The sequence below is a fragment of the Gymnodraco acuticeps genome, unplaced genomic scaffold (genome assembly GCF_902827175.1).
Source record: "Gymnodraco acuticeps unplaced genomic scaffold, fGymAcu1.1, whole genome shotgun sequence".
Lineage (NCBI taxonomy): Eukaryota > Metazoa > Chordata > Actinopteri > Perciformes > Bathydraconidae > Gymnodraco > Gymnodraco acuticeps.
Window position 1 is genome coordinate 4,682,923 of NW_022991154.1, and position 18,079 is coordinate 4,701,001.

The 18,079-nt window shown below is 40.7% G+C and overlaps 1 protein-coding gene and 1 pseudogene across 1 annotated transcript in view; one reads left to right on the forward strand and one right to left on the reverse strand.

The window, feature by feature from the left end:
* phactr1 (phosphatase and actin regulator 1) overlaps positions 1-18,079 on the forward strand; it is a 77,617-nt gene that overhangs the window by 8,838 nt on the left and 50,700 nt on the right. The window contains exon 2 of the mRNA XM_034237332.1: positions 13,399-13,624. Within this exon, the coding sequence (XP_034093223.1) occupies positions 13,399-13,624 (226 nt within the window). The remainder of the gene's footprint in view (positions 1-13,398; positions 13,625-18,079) is intronic.
* On the reverse strand, positions 5,912-12,354 carry LOC117560483 (annotated as a pseudogene).

The window sequence follows — 18,079 nt, forward strand, 5'->3', positions numbered from 1 at the left end:
CTCCTGGATCTAACTGCAGCATTTGATACCGTCGACCATGACATCCTACTCTACCGTCTTCACACTATAATTGGACTCTCTGACTCTGCCTTAAACTGGTTCACCTCCTATCTCACCGGGAGGACTGAGCACATCACCTTGGGAGCGGCTAAATCAAGAACTCACTCTGTGACTTGCGGTGTCCCCCAAGGATCAGTCCTTGGTCCCACCCTTTTCACCATATACATATCCCCCCTTGGTTGTGTCATCAGCCGGCATGGAATATCTTTCCATTGCTATGCTGATGACACACAGCTCTACATCAGAGCAAACCCAACCCCCTCTGCACCTCTGCCATCATCCACAATAACCACATGCCTGGAGGAGATAAAGGTGTGGATGAAGCACAACTTCCTCCAGCTAAACAGTTCCAAGACTGAAGCCATTCTTATTGGCACTCCACATCAGGTCCGTTCATCCGCCATCACCAGCATCACCTTCTCCGGTCAGAACATTCCACTCTCATCAACGGTTACCAATCTGGGAGTTAAAATGGATCATCACCTGAACTTTGAGGCCCACATCAAGCAAATATGCAAGACCTCTTTCTACCACCTGAGAAATATTGCGAAACTCCGCCCCACACTCAGTCTGCCAGATGCTGAAAAACTTGTCCACGCCTTTGTCTCCTCCAGGCTGGACTACTGTAACGCACTTCTCATTGGGATTCCTAGCAAGAACATCCAAAAGCTGCAATACATCCAAAACACCGCTGCTAGGATCCTGATTGAGAGTGCGGAAGTACGAACACATCACACCCATCCTCAAATCACTGCACTGGCTCCCGGTCTCACTCAGAATTGACTACAAAATCACCCTCTTCACTCATCAGTGCATATATGGAAATGCTCCCTCCTACATCAAGGAATTGCTCATCCCACAAACCTACACGAGGAACCTACGTTCAGTAAAGGCAAACCTCCTCATCCCACCAAGGACAAAACTGAAGACCATGGGAGACCGAGCCTTCTGCTCCGCTGCTCCGAGACTGTGGAATGCCCTCCCAAACCAGCTGAGGACACCACAGACTGTGGAGGCTTTCAAAAAAAGGCCTAAAAACTAGGGCTGTCAAGTTAACGCGTTAATAGCGTTAACGCAAAAAAAAATTAACGCCACTAATTATTTTAACGCGATTAACGCATGTGTATTTTTTGTCCTCGGCCGCCCCGTAGTTTCAGAGCGCATCGAGTTTAAAATACCATCTACAAGCTGATGCTGACAGCCCCGCTCCTGCCGCCCGCTTGTGGCAGACCACACTTCCACGCTCACCGGCAGGCACCGACTGGCTATTGGGAGGACCGGGAGGGTGTGTGTATGTGTGGCCCGAGCGAGCGAGAGTGAGACCTTACATGCATTGTTGTTGTTAGCATCTGGTGCTAGCTAGCTGCGCTAACGGATATGGAGCTGTTTAAATGAAAACAGAGGAGCGACATTTCGCCACAACTGCGCCGAGCACTTGACTTTATGCAGGCAGCCAGACAGTGGGACATTGTACGAAAAGTCAGCACACTCAGCACGGATAGTGCGCAACATGATTGCAGCGTCCAGGCAGCTCCGGTTCGAGCATATGCCTTGAGTTGCACATAGCTCCAACGATCCATCACACACACACACACACACACACACACACACACACACACACACACACACACACACACACACACACAACACACACACACACACACACGCACACACACACACACACACACACACACACACACACACACACACACACACACACACACACACACACACACACACACACACACCAGTTGTATAGTATTATTGAATGAGAGAGGCCCCAGGTTGAATTGAGGCGAATATTTGTAATGTTCAGAGGTTGTTGTGTTTAATATTCATGAGAATATTTGTCATTGTTCAAATGATAATAAACATTAGCATAAAGCATATTTGTCCACTCATATGTTGATAAGAGTATTAAAAACTTGAAAAATATTCCTCTAAGGTACATTTAGAACAGATAAAAAATGTGCGATTAATTTGCGATTAATCGCGATTAACTATGGACAATCATGTGATTAATCGCGATTAAATATTTTAATCGACTGACAGCCCTACTAAAAACGCATCTTTTTAGAATAGCCTTTAACTAGATTTTTAAATACCCCACATCATGCCATGCCGGCATGAATGTCACAGCTTTTATTATGTTGTTTTAATTGTTTTAAAATAGTTTTTTTATTGTTTTTTGTCGTTTTTGTTTCACCCTTTTTAACTTTGTAGCACTTTGAGTTTTGTTTACGCAAATGAAAAGTGCGCTTATAAATAAAATATATTATTATTATTATGTGTACGGAATTCTGAAGGAGTCCAAAAACCTCTGAAATGCATTTGTGCACATCCAGGTTCTCCTGTTTCAAAGATTGGTGTTACAATTTATTTTTGGTTGGATGGAAAATGCTGAGAGATTCAAACACTTTGTAATTCAAGATAAATACATCAGTACCTATACTCCACTTTTGAATTTAGAAGCTTAAGTGTCTTAAAATAGACAGCACTTAAGACGAGGAAACCCATCCACTCTGCGGTAAGTATATGTGCTGCTTATTGTCAGTGAATCCGAGAGTCAAATTAGCTAAATTCTACCACTCTAATTACTGTAAAGTAATTCTACAGCTAGCTTAGTTTAGCATTCAGACTGAAAGTGTGATGTAGCCAGCTTTTCGCAAAATATATAAAAAGTCCTATAAAGCTCACAAATGAACATATTCGAACCTTGTTTGATTACAAATAAACTAAGTGCAAAACTCAATTTTGGGAGAGTTTATTCATGACAACTGCTTTTAAATATACATTCCCCTAAATGATCCAAAATATGTGATTACAGTTTAAGAAGCCAATAGGGGCGGGGTGTATTTACAGTATTAAGTATTTGTGTTTTCAGACGCATTACATTCTGACCTACATTTCCCTTGTATTGCTTTTCTTTTCCACCTTATTTCTCTCTCAGTCTCACGCTGACAGGCCTAGCTGGCAGTACGACTCAGATTGGTGTGAAATCGCCGCCTAACAGGCGGGAAATTGGCTCTGTTATTTTTGGAGCAGAGTCATGGGGGACCGTCGGACCATCATCCTCTCTCTAATGAGCAGGTGATGGAGGCCGTAGCTGTGGAGGGAGGGGGGGGGAGAGATTCACAGCATCTCAAACACACATGGCAGATGTACAGATGAGAGTGAAAAAGAGGTTGAGAGAAAGCAGAGTAAAGAGAAAAAGAAGGAAAGAGATATATGTGATGAGATAAGGTTTTACGCTAACATGAATATCAACATCAGATTAGCCCAATATGAATTAGCCCTGCTGACATCCGTCACTCGTGCAAATGAGCCCCCACAGAGCCGGCCTGTGCACAGTGTGAGATGATTGAAGCCTGTTGGGTGTTGGTGAGGAGGAAGGAGCAGATTCCATCTTTAGCATGTCTCCTATAACGAGGAACATATAGATAAAGGAAATGGTTCCAAGCTTTTTTCTATAAAAAGGTACCCCTTATGGACATTTTCAAATGGATGTTAAAGACTATTAAAATGTCGTTTTAAGACATCATAATAGAAAATAAATCTATGCCATTTCTTAGGCTTATAAAGACACTTAAAAAAAAAACAATATCCAAATTACACATTGCTTTTCCAAATTGAAAAGCAACCCATACTCAACAGAGGGTAATTTCACAATACCACTGGAATAATGGGATCTGCAGACAGCAATGGCTAATGACAAGCTGTCCCTCCTGGGGAGAATTCAGCTGGAGGAATGTGACTCCATTTGTCTTTGCTGCAGCTCAAAAGACTAACCACTCTAATCAGACTGCCTGCTGGAGGTCCTGTTGGAGCTCAGTGGCAAACCACTTTCACATTTTCAGGAATCGTCCCTCCTTAGCTTCATGTAGGTCAATAGTGTCCTTGAGGCAGATTTTAAAACGAAAATCTATTTTAATTTCAAAATGAAGTACCTTGGTGATCCAGAAGGGCTTCACTGCGCAAAGCGAGATAAAATACTTGTATGGGGTGTTGATGGAACAAAGGATTTGACTGACTGAGTTAACAACATATACACAAGAGAAACAGATATTTAAAAAACTTGCTTTACGTCTCTGATGGACAATTGGTCAAAATGACTTACCAAGTGGCCTAATGCAGGTAAGGTAATTGTTAGCAGTAAACATACAGTACATACATTAAGGGCTTATTGTATAGGTCAAAAGTATTAAAAAATAGGTATGTGACAGCACTTTGCCAAGACATATCAGCTTAACTAGACAGCATTAAAACATGTTTCATGCATGTGTTTTAAGTTTTGTAACTGCCTGATTTTAACGTATTCCAGCTTAAGCCTTACGACGAGAGATAGATTTCAAAAGCTGATTATTTGTATTTGTTTTGCCTATGTTTGTGTTGCATGTTCAATCTGAAACCCTTTACGGCAATTTATTATGCAAGGCTGAATATGTGCAATCCTTTTTGTTGAAGTATATTTAACACCTTCCCCTTGTAACCCCTGTGCGCTAATAAGCTATGCATTGTGGGTAATTTTCTCAGACAAATTTTACAGAAATACGAATTTACGGAGGGGGCTACAAATGTATGTGAGAAGCACTGATTGACAATTAGACAGTGGGTCAGCAATATATTTCACGGGACTTTGCGGAAATGCACCTCTGACAATGGGATCTATGTTCTTAAAAGGAAAACTTATCATTGTAAATAACCAACACATATATATTATTTGAAGATAAGGTTAACCTTTGTTCAAGTTTTGTATTTAAAACATACTCACATGCAGATCTGTACATTTAAAACAACAAAATAAGTCGGTACATTCGAGGCCCTCTAGAAAGAACAGCACGTTCCTGATATCACTGATGAAAAATGTGATAAATGAATTAACCTAAATTATGTAATGAAAAAATCTACTTTGAATATTTCGAATTAGATCTGAATCAATTGGCGGACACACGAATAGCAAGATCTGCTAAACCATTTGTGGATCATTCATATTGTTTTAAATTAGCTTAGCTTCTCCCACAAGCTGTCCATGTAGCCCCTGTAATCAGCTCAGGGTAACCACAGAGTACCACTGGTTGGGAAACCCTACAATACATTAAAGTCCCATAATGCACCTTCCCATCTTCAGCAAGCAGGAGCAACGCCTACAACAGAGAACATAAAGAGGAACTTAACATTAATAAACACTCCTACACTTCTGCCATCACCACCACACTGCAGTGTTAAACTCTGATCCTTTGTGATTCAGACATGCAGATTTCAGAGGAAGCTTTGCAGAGACACTCCTCAGTTTTCAAGACTGCATATTTTATTCATTTCATATGCATATGTGGTCTTGAATCAACTCCAAACCTCAACATACATGCGACAAATCGTCTCCCTCATGACTCAGGGAGTGCACAGTCACTGGTCTCCCTGGTTTTACTGGAGCGTACTCACGCCCCACTGGAGGGCATCATATCGTTTTTACCCACGGGTCCATCAATTCAGACAAACACTGAATTTAACACACACACACACACACACACACACACACACACACACACACACAACACACACACACAACACAGCACACACACACTAACACACACACACACACACACACACACATCACACACACACACACACACACACACCACACACACACACACACACACACACACACACACACACACACACACACACACACACCACACACACACACACACACATCTGGCAGAGCCCACAGATCCTTCAGAAATATTCTTTTTTTTCCCTCCTAAATGTAGGTTGTCATGGCTTTCAAAAGCAGAAGCTAAACACTGCCCCCTACAGTCTGATAGGCAGTAGTCATTCAATGAAAAAGGATTGATACAGTTGTCCAACAAGTGTTCACATTTAATCCATAGCTTTTGCTATCTATTAATGTCACTCTTTAACATGTCCTTTATAAACAGCCACAGTTAATCATTATGCTAGGAGTCAAGTTTCACAATTATAACTCTTAAACCAAAATTCTGCACATGTCAGCACAAACCCACTAGTGGGATTCAGCATTTTAGCATCATTTGCTCCATTATTGAACATTCAATGCTGGAAACATGTCCTCCAATCAGTTTAATCTTTCCAATTTGTTTTTACTTAAGGGAAAGAAGCAATGATACAGGAGTAAAAGTAATCATTATGCAATATGGCCCATTTCGGAATACAATATTAAATAATTATATTATAAATATTGATGATTTAATGTGTTCATCACTTTAATGTTGAACTTGGTTAAGATGGGGTTTATGTGAATTACTTCATATACTGCTGGGTAGCTTAACCTACAATAATTCATCATCATTTATAAGTTGATTTATTCATTTTGTATGAATTAACTGAATCTGCAAAGTAACTAGTATTTAAAACTATAAAAGAAATGTAGTGGGTTAAAAATGTCACTTCTGCCCACAAAATGTAGTGAAGTAAAAGCAAAAAGTAACATCATGTGAATTCAAACTTTACTAAGTACAGTACTTGCGTAAATGTACTGTACTTGTGTTACAATCGACCACCTTTATGTGTAACTGTTTACAATATAGCCCACTTACTCTTTATTGTATATTCTATCAATTATCAGCATAAACAAATCTTTGTCTTGAACCCCGTCTCCTCACATTATATTATTATTTTTAGTACCAATAAAGTCCTCCAGTGTTAGACAGTCTGATCTGTGTGCAGCTGATGTCCGGGACTCATTTTGGTTCAGTCTCGTGGCGTTCCCAGCACGGGGGGCAACGTGGGTCCCACAGGGGCCGTGGAAATGGAACCTTAAACAGACAGAGAAAAAAGAAACTTGCTGTGAATTAAAATCAGTGATTATTAATGATGTGAGTGTCTGAGTTGGTGAACAGTAAATGAAACACACTTGAAGCGCATGGTGGCCGGCGTGTCCTCCATGTTGAATTCGGCCACAGGGACACCTCTGGCTGCCACCTGAGGAGCAAACATCGCGGCTGGATACACAACGGATGAAGTGCCAACCTGCAGGGGCAGATTTTATTGAAAAAGTATCAAGAAAGTGAATAACTGCTTTTTTTTTAAGGACACAGCTTTTATCATTTTCAAAGACTCTGAGAGTCTCGGAACACCAGTCATGTTTTCAAAGCATTTTTATGACATATATAAAACATTTAATAATTACATTAGTGATTTTGGCAGGAGTATGTGATGCACATTAGTTTTTGGGGTTGTCGGCCACACACCCACACCCACACACACACACACACACACACAACCACACACACACACATCAACACACACACACACACACCACACACACACACACAAACACACAAACCACACACACACACACACCACACAACACACAACCACACACACAAACACACACACCACACACACACACACACCACACACACACACACACACACACAACACACACACACAATCACACACACACACACACACACACACAGCACACACACACACACACACACACACACACCACCACGAGGCAGATGGTCACAGCTGTCCAACACTTCCTCTGCGCGGGAGAGGATGTCTGAGTCCAGAGTCTCTCCAAACCAAACCACAGCTGGTCTCAGAGACCGTGACAAACCGTTTCTGCTCACACCTGAAACACACACACACTTTGTCAAGACAAATAACCTCATTTGAAAAGAGCACAGCATGAGAAAAAAAAACATTGAGTGTGTCTCTTACCTGGGTAGCTGCTGAACAGGGATCTGAGCGTCCTCTGTGTCGGGGGTCTGGTGCTCTGAGGAGGCCGATTGGTAGAAGAAAGGGTGATTACATCAAAATACACCTTAAAATTCTTCCAGGCAAAGCATGTTTCTGTATAATGAGAGCATTGCTAGTACGACGGCTGTCTTTTCAAATGTTTTTCCTTAGTTATTGACACAATAACAACAAAAATATCGGAAGGTATCATAAAAAATACTTGAAAAACTGAGAAAAATAAGTATAGCCTGAAAAATGTTATTAACTTACATTATTACATATTCATCGCTTCGATACAGGCGTACGTCACTTATAGATCCAAAATATACATATCAGTTTTAACATGATCTGCTATGATAATTATGTTGAATTGTAGCCCAGCACTTGCGTCATTGTATCCACAAAAAAGACTAAATTGATTGGTCGAACATTTCAGCTTTTAAAAAACATCCATTTTAAATGTCAGATAAGTGACAAGTGACATTTCATTTGCGTTCACAGATTTCCCTTTCAACGCCTCATCAGGTGTTATTTAGCTGCTGACATCTGACAGGCTGAAATGGGGCCTTTTTTTTTTCCCTCTGGCATTTAGTGCTCAAATGATTATGATCAATATCTCTTCTAACACATTTTTCATATTGTTGAGGAAAACAATCCAATGATCCAAACAACACGAGATAAAGCTCTTACCCTTTGCCCTTCAGAGCGCCACAGATGGGGCTATGGTAATTGGCGGCTTCATGACCGCAGCTCATACAGCGTGTTTTAAACAGACTTCCTGGATTAACAAAACAAGAAGACAACAGATCAACGCCGAAACAAATTGTCAATGGATTACTCAAAAGACAGCAAATTACCAAACACATTTTTTTAATTAATAGTTATTACTAATATGTCAACTAAAATTGCCACATATGTGTGAGTCCAGCTTCCCCAGTCTATTCATCTTTAAAACCTAAGCTATGTTTTTTTCCCTAATTTGTTGACATTTTATGGACTCGTAAACATTATGTCCTTTTTAAAATTAATAACCGGATATATTATTATTGACAAAAATCAAGTGAACAGATGGAAGGACAAATAATTATTCTCTTAATTTGTTAATAGCCATAAGAAAATGTCAGATTACAGTAAATACATGAACATTTTTACAACAGGGGATCAAATGTCCTGTTTCGTCTGTCAGACAGGAAAAGCAAAAATCCTCAAAATTTAGAAGCTGAAACCAGTTAATTTTTGCCATTAGAAAATGTTTGCAGTAAAAAAGACATACATTTTAAGTTAAGCAGTTAGTATAGATTACTGAATCCATGCTGGCATTCGGTGTCTTGAGGGTTTTCTACTTGCCGTGGAGCTCCAGGATGTTTTTGGATCGGCACGGCGGTGGAGCTCGTCAATATTTTGAGTGATGACTGTAACGTTGCGTCCCTGTTTGATCAGTCGCTCCTCACACTCTGCGATGGCCAGGTGGGCGGGGTTGGGATCTTTTGTCAGCATGACCTCACGGCGGTAATGGTAAAACTCCCAAACACGGGAGGGGTTCCTGGAGAAGCCTCTGGAGTGGCAAGTTGCTTAAACATAAGAATAAACTGAATGTTTAATAAAGGTTTAATAATACTGACAAAAACTGTGTGCTGATTGATAGTCCCTGGGAAAAAAATATTCCCACCAAAAGTACTTTAAATTGTTTTTGCTTGTTGAACATTATGCTAAATAATGGAAAGTCGAAGTTGTGATGTGACAGATTTTAAGATTATTGACAACTTTAAAATTGTACAAGAATGTCTTCTATATGCTGCAATTTAAGCTAGATTGAATACACAACGTGATGCGGAGGATACAAAAAGTGATAACCTCATAGTGGGTAAAAACATTGGGGGCTAGTTGGTCACATATTTGAATAATAGATGACATTTTTTCCCCATGTCTCCTACCCTACTTTTGCCGGTAGTGGACTGAGAAACATAAAAACTGATGGAGGACATTTCAAATAACAGTTGTAGAGTATGCTCGTTTGCAAATTAATATGCACAGTCTTCTAAAACTAATGCAGTCTAATACAAGAGTCCTGCATTGAATCACCCCTTCATGAAGATATGTTTTCAGTTTTGGATGAAAAAGAGTTTCAACTTGCTGACATAAAGATTTGCATTATGACGTTAGGTGTGTCATCCCAGTTATATCAATAAGGGAGGGCTAAAATAACAGAAAACACCTATAACTTAATAGTATACTTGCATACCTGTGCTTCCCATTTTCTCCAGTAGCCTCCTGCTCCTCTGAAGGTGGGGACTCCGCTCTCTGCACTCACCCCTGCTCCGGTGAGGATGGCTATATTCTTGGCCTGGAGAAAGTCTTCCTGAAAGCTGCCAGGTCTGCACAAAACAAGCACAGAAATATAATATATAAATGCAAAACGCACTAAAACTACTGTTACATGGATTTGTGGATGACTATATAATAACACATCAGGATAAGAAATGTTAATAAAGACTACCTGAACTGGGGTCTGGCCATGTTTTGCATGGCCCTGGGTATTTTCAGGTGGCTATGCAGTTGAGAGTTTATCAAACCTCTGCAGGTGAGCTGGAGCACAATCATTCAGTTTGGCTTCTAAGAAAGACAAGGATGACAATATTCACAATAGAAATTGAGCCTCATATGTATCAAAATGTAAACTTTTGCAATACAACGCTTTATACTTCAAATCCTTTCAAATTTAGCAAACTTTGACAAACGAGCAATGGGCTATATCAGATATGTCACTTCCGGCTGCCATGTTTGCTTGGATTAACACAAATGGTGACTACCGTAAACAAAATGTTTGTTGTGCAGCTGCTGTTCCAACTTAATAGAGGATCATTCGATCAAGCTTGAAATGCATTTAAAACTAATGTAAGTTTCATCAACTGGCAACATGAAGGGTTTCTTCAGAGTTTGGCTAGTTTTATCTTTGACTAAAACATTTGCTTACGTCTGCCAACTCAAATGTACAAACGACCAGTGGCTAGTTTACAGTAGGGTGACCAGACGTCCCCGTTTTCCGGGGACAGTCCCCGTTTGTATTGCCCTGTCCCCGGTTGAAACTGTCCTCGGAAATGTCCCCGTTTTTTAATATACGTTAAAAACATAGCAAGGTGAAATAAAACGTTTCATGTCAGGAAACATTGGGTAAACAGACTGTGGTTAAGCCAGCCCCCACTTCGGAAAACACAGTCAAGCCAGCCCGCACGTTGTATTGCGGTGCGCGAATATCCTATGCATTACGGTAGAGGCCTGTAAAAACTGCCTTCAAAATAAAAGCGTTTACTCGGTCAATAAACAAATATACCTAAAAAACACACAAAACATATTCATATATACTGGAGCTTAAATTAAGAAATATGTACTATATAATGTGATCAATAATAATTTTAAACAAACTACGTATAACTACCACATTATAACTGAGTGAATGTAAAATGTAAGTATACAGTCATGAAGACATATCTGACATTTCCACTGGGGACTATTTAAAATGTTATGCTGTTTAAAATCTCAAATTAGATCTATTGTCCATCTATATTTTGATTATTATTTAATGGAAACCGTCCATAATCAAAGAGTCATTCGAAGTCAATCAAATACTTATTTAACTTCAGGGTGATAGCAGGAGACCCCATCTAGTCAATCAGAGGAAAATCAGGACAATCTGATGTAGAGTTTCAAAATAAAGACCTTTGAAGTCTCATACATGAGCTATCATCCCTCTGTTTTTAGATAAGAATAAAACAAAAACTATCCAGTATCAAAGACTTATTTCACTTCAGGGTGATAGCAGGACATCCCATCTAATCACTCAGAGAGATCTGGACAATCTGGTGTACAGTTTCTCACAGTCTCATATATGTATCCAACAGTTCAAATGTTCGAATTACATTGAATCAGAATTGTCCCCCTTTTTTCTTTAACAGTGAAGACAATTGTTTATATTGATATATTGACCGCAAAACTCAAAATGTCCCCGGTTTTAATTTAATAGAAAATCTGGTCACCTTAGTTTACAGTGATATGATTCATGCACTCATGAAGGTCAATTTGGCGTTTATAGGGCTAAAAGGGTATCATGAACAAGCTAGCCTGCTACTTAATTGTATTATGACAATACGTGTAGCCTACTACATGTCGCAATACTATAGCGAAAGCAGTCATGCACTATAAGCATGGACCCTCCTGAGTCTGTTATTAGCTGGCATTAAGTTATGCTAGCTAAGCTAACAGCCTGTCAGCATGTAAAATGGTAGTTAGCTAGCAGGCTAACGGGCTAGCAGTAGTATCCAAGGAAACAGCAAAAGCTTCCCAAGCTTGACAATACGCTGTGAAGACAAAGTGGCGTGCACATGGTTTTATATTTCCCTGAACAAGTTGTGCAACATCCTGTTAGATCTGTAGGTTGCTAACTAACTAGCTACCTGAAGCCCAGAACCATCAGCTGGAGGAAGCAGGAACTCAGTCGGTGTTTTGTCAGCAGCTGAAGTTATTGGATTGGTTTGGCTATGAGGGAACGAGCTGAGAAGGGACAGCGAGGTAAATAACAACCCACCTCGACAGGAAATGACCAGCAGAGGGAGCATTTGTACCACAGTAGAACTTAACTGTAGGCCTATGCCTATTTATGTTTTGAAGCTGAAAAGTCATGCATTGAAATGTTCGAAAGTTTAAAGTTAAGGGGAAAAAATAAAAACACTGGCCCATTGTTGTTTATTATATCGTTGTTTTGATTATAACTTTGATATTGTAGCTGGTAAGGCTTGGCTATATATTTAAGTTGGCTAATAATTGTTATACATTTATCTGAATTGTTTTGTTTAATGAATGAGTCAATTATTCTGTCAAATAATAATGATAAAATGCTATTCCAAGTTCCCAGACTCATAATTGACATCAAATTTCTAAAACCTAAAGGTATTATTGAGGCAATAACATAGAACAGAGACAATAAACACATCCAAACATTCAAGAAGCTGAATTGTTTGCTTCATTATTGCCATTCTAATCAAACATTCATATTCATTAAATGTCTGTAATTTACTTGTATTAATGAATTGTATGTCATAGTTATGTCATGTTACGTCATATCTCCTATGAGACGCACAGAAGAGTTTACATTTTGTTTTAAATACATAGTATCAGAACACCTTCATTATCCTGGGGGAAATGGGGTTTTGTGACAGTTGCTCCTTTTAGAATGAAGCAAATACGAATTCAAATCTGTAATTAGGCCTACATGAAGTTCGAGTAATATGTGCAATGAAATAAATAGAATCATTATATTCATATAAACATAAAAAGTCAATGTAAAAATATCCAATAATAAATGAAATAAAAGAAGTATACAAACATAAGAAGTTAAAGTAAAAAAAGTCCAATAAAAATAGAATACACATGTAACATAAGTGTGCACATTGATTTTTGTGAATGTGTTTTTTTATAGGACAGTGTGCTCTTGGAACTTGATCAGGTGGAGCATCTCCTCCTAGACCTAGAGGAAAATAAAAGAGAAAGATGCTCATCCATCCTACCACCTCTCCTTCTCTCTCTCCCCCTTCTCCCCCTCCCTCCTCACCCACACAACAGCCCGCCACCCTCCCACACCGTCTACCCGGGCGGGTGCATGAGTGGCTGCTGCTGCGGCGCCGTCTCTCTCGCAGTCCCGCCGGTCGCCAGTGGACGCTTCCCGGCTGGCCTAACATGGCAGCGGCCCCGGAGGAGGAGGTAGACCGCAGACCGATACGGAGGGTCCGCTCCAAGAGTGACACGCCTTACATCAACGAGGCGAGGATCTCTCTGCACCTGGAGACAGGTAGGCAGCCACGGATGTTGTTCTCTCCTTGTCTGGGTGTGTTAGCAGGGGGGGATAATGTTAGGGACTCGGTGTGAGAAATTGCTTCATCGAGTGTAGTGACAGCTCTCACGCAGCAGCAGCTGCATGACTTTGGGCTTTCATTGTGCAGCTCTGACCGTGTACCCATGGTGCTTAGCTGCACCTTGACGGTAACCCCACTGTGACTCAAGCACTGGGAGATTAGCCGTGAAGAACGTTCCACATAGGCTGGCTTTTCATTATGCATGTGTGGTAGGCTATGTGAAAGCTAATTAACCCTTTATTGGACTATTGATGGCTATTACTCCAACCAGACTCCGCCTTGATCGTCGGCTGCAGTGAAATGCATGCGAACTTGGACGCCTCTGGCTACTCATTTAAAATGCAATTATTGATGGTATTGCATTTTGGGAGAAGGGGTTAGGAATGGCAAGCGAAAAATCCTTGCCAAATATGGTGGCCTTATACAATCCCAGTTTGTGTGCACGCAAACACGGTCATTGTTTATTGTTTCCTTGTTTCCATGGTCACAATGGTATGCTGTCACGAAGCATTGGATGATTGGAATGGATTTACTGCTAGATCTATTCATTAAATTGTGTTCCTTTTTTTACGTGTATAATAAGATGATCCTGCTATACAATCCCTCCTCGTCCCTGAGGGAGGTTTCTTTAATATCGCATCAGTGCGGAGCTGTCCACTGCCCTCGGTGCTGAAAATGCCACCGAGCAGAACACGCGCACAGAACCCGGAGGATCTAGATGGAATCGGCATTCCTCTATTACTGATCATCCATGTTACATAATCAGTGACTTTCTCTTTTTTTTAATCAGCTACTGCATTTGGATTGTGGTCGCCCTCCCCAGAATTGGCCGATGTGACAAATCCCAGTCACATGGTAGCCTGGCTGTCTAGACTCGAGTATACATTTCCATATCCGGCTGCTCTTTTGCTTTACTTAAAATCCCACAAATGTCAACAAAAAAAAGATTGCATCTACTCTGTTTTTAGCACTACATTGCAGGTTAATGTGTGCAATATTCAGATTTTATTTAAAGCTACTCTTGTTTTTGCCTGCACATTTGAGAAGTGTATGAGAACAAAATCGCCTCACATAGATCCTAATGAGCTCAGGAATTTGCTCACATGCTTCCTCCTTTTTTTGTTTGTTGCCGGCTTAGACCTTTATGACTCATGGTACAGACCCACCTACTTATAATCTCTCTCAGCTGCCCTCTCCTTGGCCTTCAACATTCTCCCTCTCCATTTTGTTTCCTTTAAATGCAGCTCCTTCTCTTGGCAGAGTATCAGAGCCGGCCTGATTTGAGTAACATTGTTCTTTCTTGGAGCTTTGTGTCAGGCATGGCTTGAATCTGAAGGAGGTGGGGGGGGGGGGGGGGGGGGACTCTGCTGTGTCTTGCTCACAGTGCTGCTCCTGGCTACAGAAAACAGAGGCAGGTTGCTCATGGCTGATGTGGCATCATGCAGAATGCAGTGGGCTCTGCCAGCTTTGCTAAGAGAGGGATATTTGTCGTCAAACCTTCTATTTCATTGCTTTTGGCCTTCCCCCCCAAAAAAAAATATTTAGGTCTAATCTTGCATTTTTCCTTCAGCCATCTGCCCGCCCACCCCTTGATTCCCCTTGACTTTACGTGTGTGTGTTTGGCTGCTGTTGTTTTGCATAAATCCAGCCCACACTTTTCTTAGACGCGTGTCACCATTTATATGTGACACATATCCATGCCATCTTCAGTGTGCATGTGTTAATGCATGCTTGCCTGGTGTACGTGGTGTGGGAGGCTGTTGCATATGAGTCTTGGATTTAGTAAACAAGAGTTTATCACCAGGCTTTTGGCAGCTCTCTTGAGCTCGACCTTCTTTGGCCACTTTCAGATCCGAACCGTCATGAGATCATTTTACTCCAGTTTGTTTTGCCATGAGTGAAAAATAATCACTCTTCTACTTCTCTGTTGTACATTAGGCCTTAATTGACCTGATATTTTGTATTACGAACAGCCAGGCGATAATTGGACATTTATTGGCAAGAAGCTGCGAGAAGTTGCATTGTTACCCTCTCAAACCCACATTTAGTATTCACATTTTCCCTTAAGTGGCTTTGAAAATAAGAAAAAGAAAAAAGTTATTATTTATCTGCTTTAACATTATTTCATATGATCTATATTTAGACCTTTAACTTAAAAATACTGTTTATTTTTCTGTTTTGTACCTACAGTCAACATCTTTTATTTTCACCCCCCAACCTCAATTCTCCTCTTAACCTTACCAAAAATAATGTTCTGCCTCAGGTTTTGCAACAGAACGTAACCAGACTCACATACTTACAACACAGTAATATGAATCACTCAAAGCAGTCCTTAAAAAGGATTTCAGATGGTGATGGATGGGGTGTCTGATCAGAGGCACTGTCAAATCAAATGAGATTTAGGTAGAGATTGTTAAGCTGCAACAATCTATTTGTATACAAGATGAATGTTTAATTTGTTGGCAAAGCCTACTACCACACAACATGAGTCTGATTCTCACCTTCCTTGGCGCTGTCCTCCACCAAAAAAAGAACCTGTCTCTTTAGCTGTTAGACATTCCACGTTCTCCCCCAGAGAGTCTCTAATGTTGTTTGTCCACTGTTTGTTGCCGGGCAGGCACACTGAGTTTGTGAGAGCTAGTTTCGAATAAAGATATTCTTCCTGTTGTTAATGTGTTAATGAAAAAACACCGGCCATTTGATCTGCCCAGAGAACTAACCAACATTTGTTGGTTTGTGTACATTGTTACTTTTGCCAATAAAAAAAAATGCAATTCAGGAATTGCACTACTGTATGCTTCTGGTCTTCTTCATCGTGTTTTTTGTTTGAAGCATGACGGCCCGTCCACACGGCGGCGTGCGTTGAAGCTTCAACGCTTCTGCCCATTCACTTTGAATGGGGTGACGTCATGCTTTGCCGAACTGCATCGTGGGAGCGTCGCTTCGCTTTGCTCTCTTCAAAAGTTGAGCAATGTTCAACTTTTGAAGCTTCGACGGAAGCGTCAGCCAATCGAATCATATGCCAGTACAAGCACTAGCCAATCAAACCGCGTGCTTGTGTGTCCGGGGCGGGAGATTCATGTGATTGGTTGTTGGTAATAAGACTGTTAAACACCTGAACTGTTGAAACAACATCCATAACATTCATCTGCTACTTAGTAATTATTTATCTATTATCTAATATATCATTCCAATAACTTGTATATAGACTCATATTGCGCTATTCCACTTTCTTTTTTTTTCTCACTTTTTAAAAAACTATTTTCTTTTTGTATTACTTTTAATATAGTATATTTTAATATTGCTTTAATATTGTCTGCTTATCTGTATTATTGTGTTGCATTGTTGGAGAAGCCTGTGACCTAAGATTTTCAACGACATAATTACTCTGTAGCTATGTTAGTTTGACAATAAAGAACCTTGAACGAGCTTCAGACACGCCGCCGGCAAGCTTCAACGCACACTGCCGTGTGGACGCTGCGTAATGGACTCAGCTACAACAACATTTGGTGTGTAACTCTGTGTTGCATAATGGCAATTCATGATCTTTGAGTCCTTGAAAACATCTACCTGCTTCTAAAAACAAAGCTGATAAGATGGGCTGACTGATGTGAAACCAAAAAAAAGAGCTCAAAGAGGCTAAAAAGCTCAGTAGTGCTCAAAGGTGGGAGAAAAGACTCTATGGGTTTGAAAGTATGCAGTTCATGCCAATTCCTAAGACCAGATCCATTTCAAAGGCTGTCTTTTGGCATTCCTGTTGCGCTCCGTTGTTTAAAGCCAGTCCAGATCCCAGGCAGCACCACTCTGCTCCTGCAGTGTAAATCCAGGTCAGCTCAGTTAGAGCTAAGCCCTTCTCACAAAGACCAAAACGCAGGCATTACCATGCTCTCATTCAAACACGGAGAACTCTAATAAAGACCTGAATGAGAGGCAGAGACAGAGGAGGTGGAGAAGGAGCAGGAAGAAGCTAGGGTGGGGATTTTTAAATGATGGCAACATGAAGACTGGCACACTGAGGTGTTGTGCTTAGAATATGGTGGGAACGCTGCACAAACACACCACCTCTCACTATCTGAGTGATACTCTTTTGTCTCTCTGATACACATAGCCTACTTCATAACAATGCTTTCTGCATACATAAGCCGAGGCCTTGAGCAGCAGGAAGGTAGACATACCTGGGCAGAATACAAAAAGGGAGACAGGGAGGACGCTTTAAATGCAGAGGAGTACTTCCTGTCTCGCTGCCACCCAACAAAACTCCCTCACTCTTCCTCCGCTGGCACACGGGTTCATCCATTCAGCTCAGACAAGCTAACCATTGTGCCAAAGAGAAAAGCTGATCCAGGGAAGAAAGTGACAATGAAGACAGTGGGAAAGTCTCTCTGCTGGTG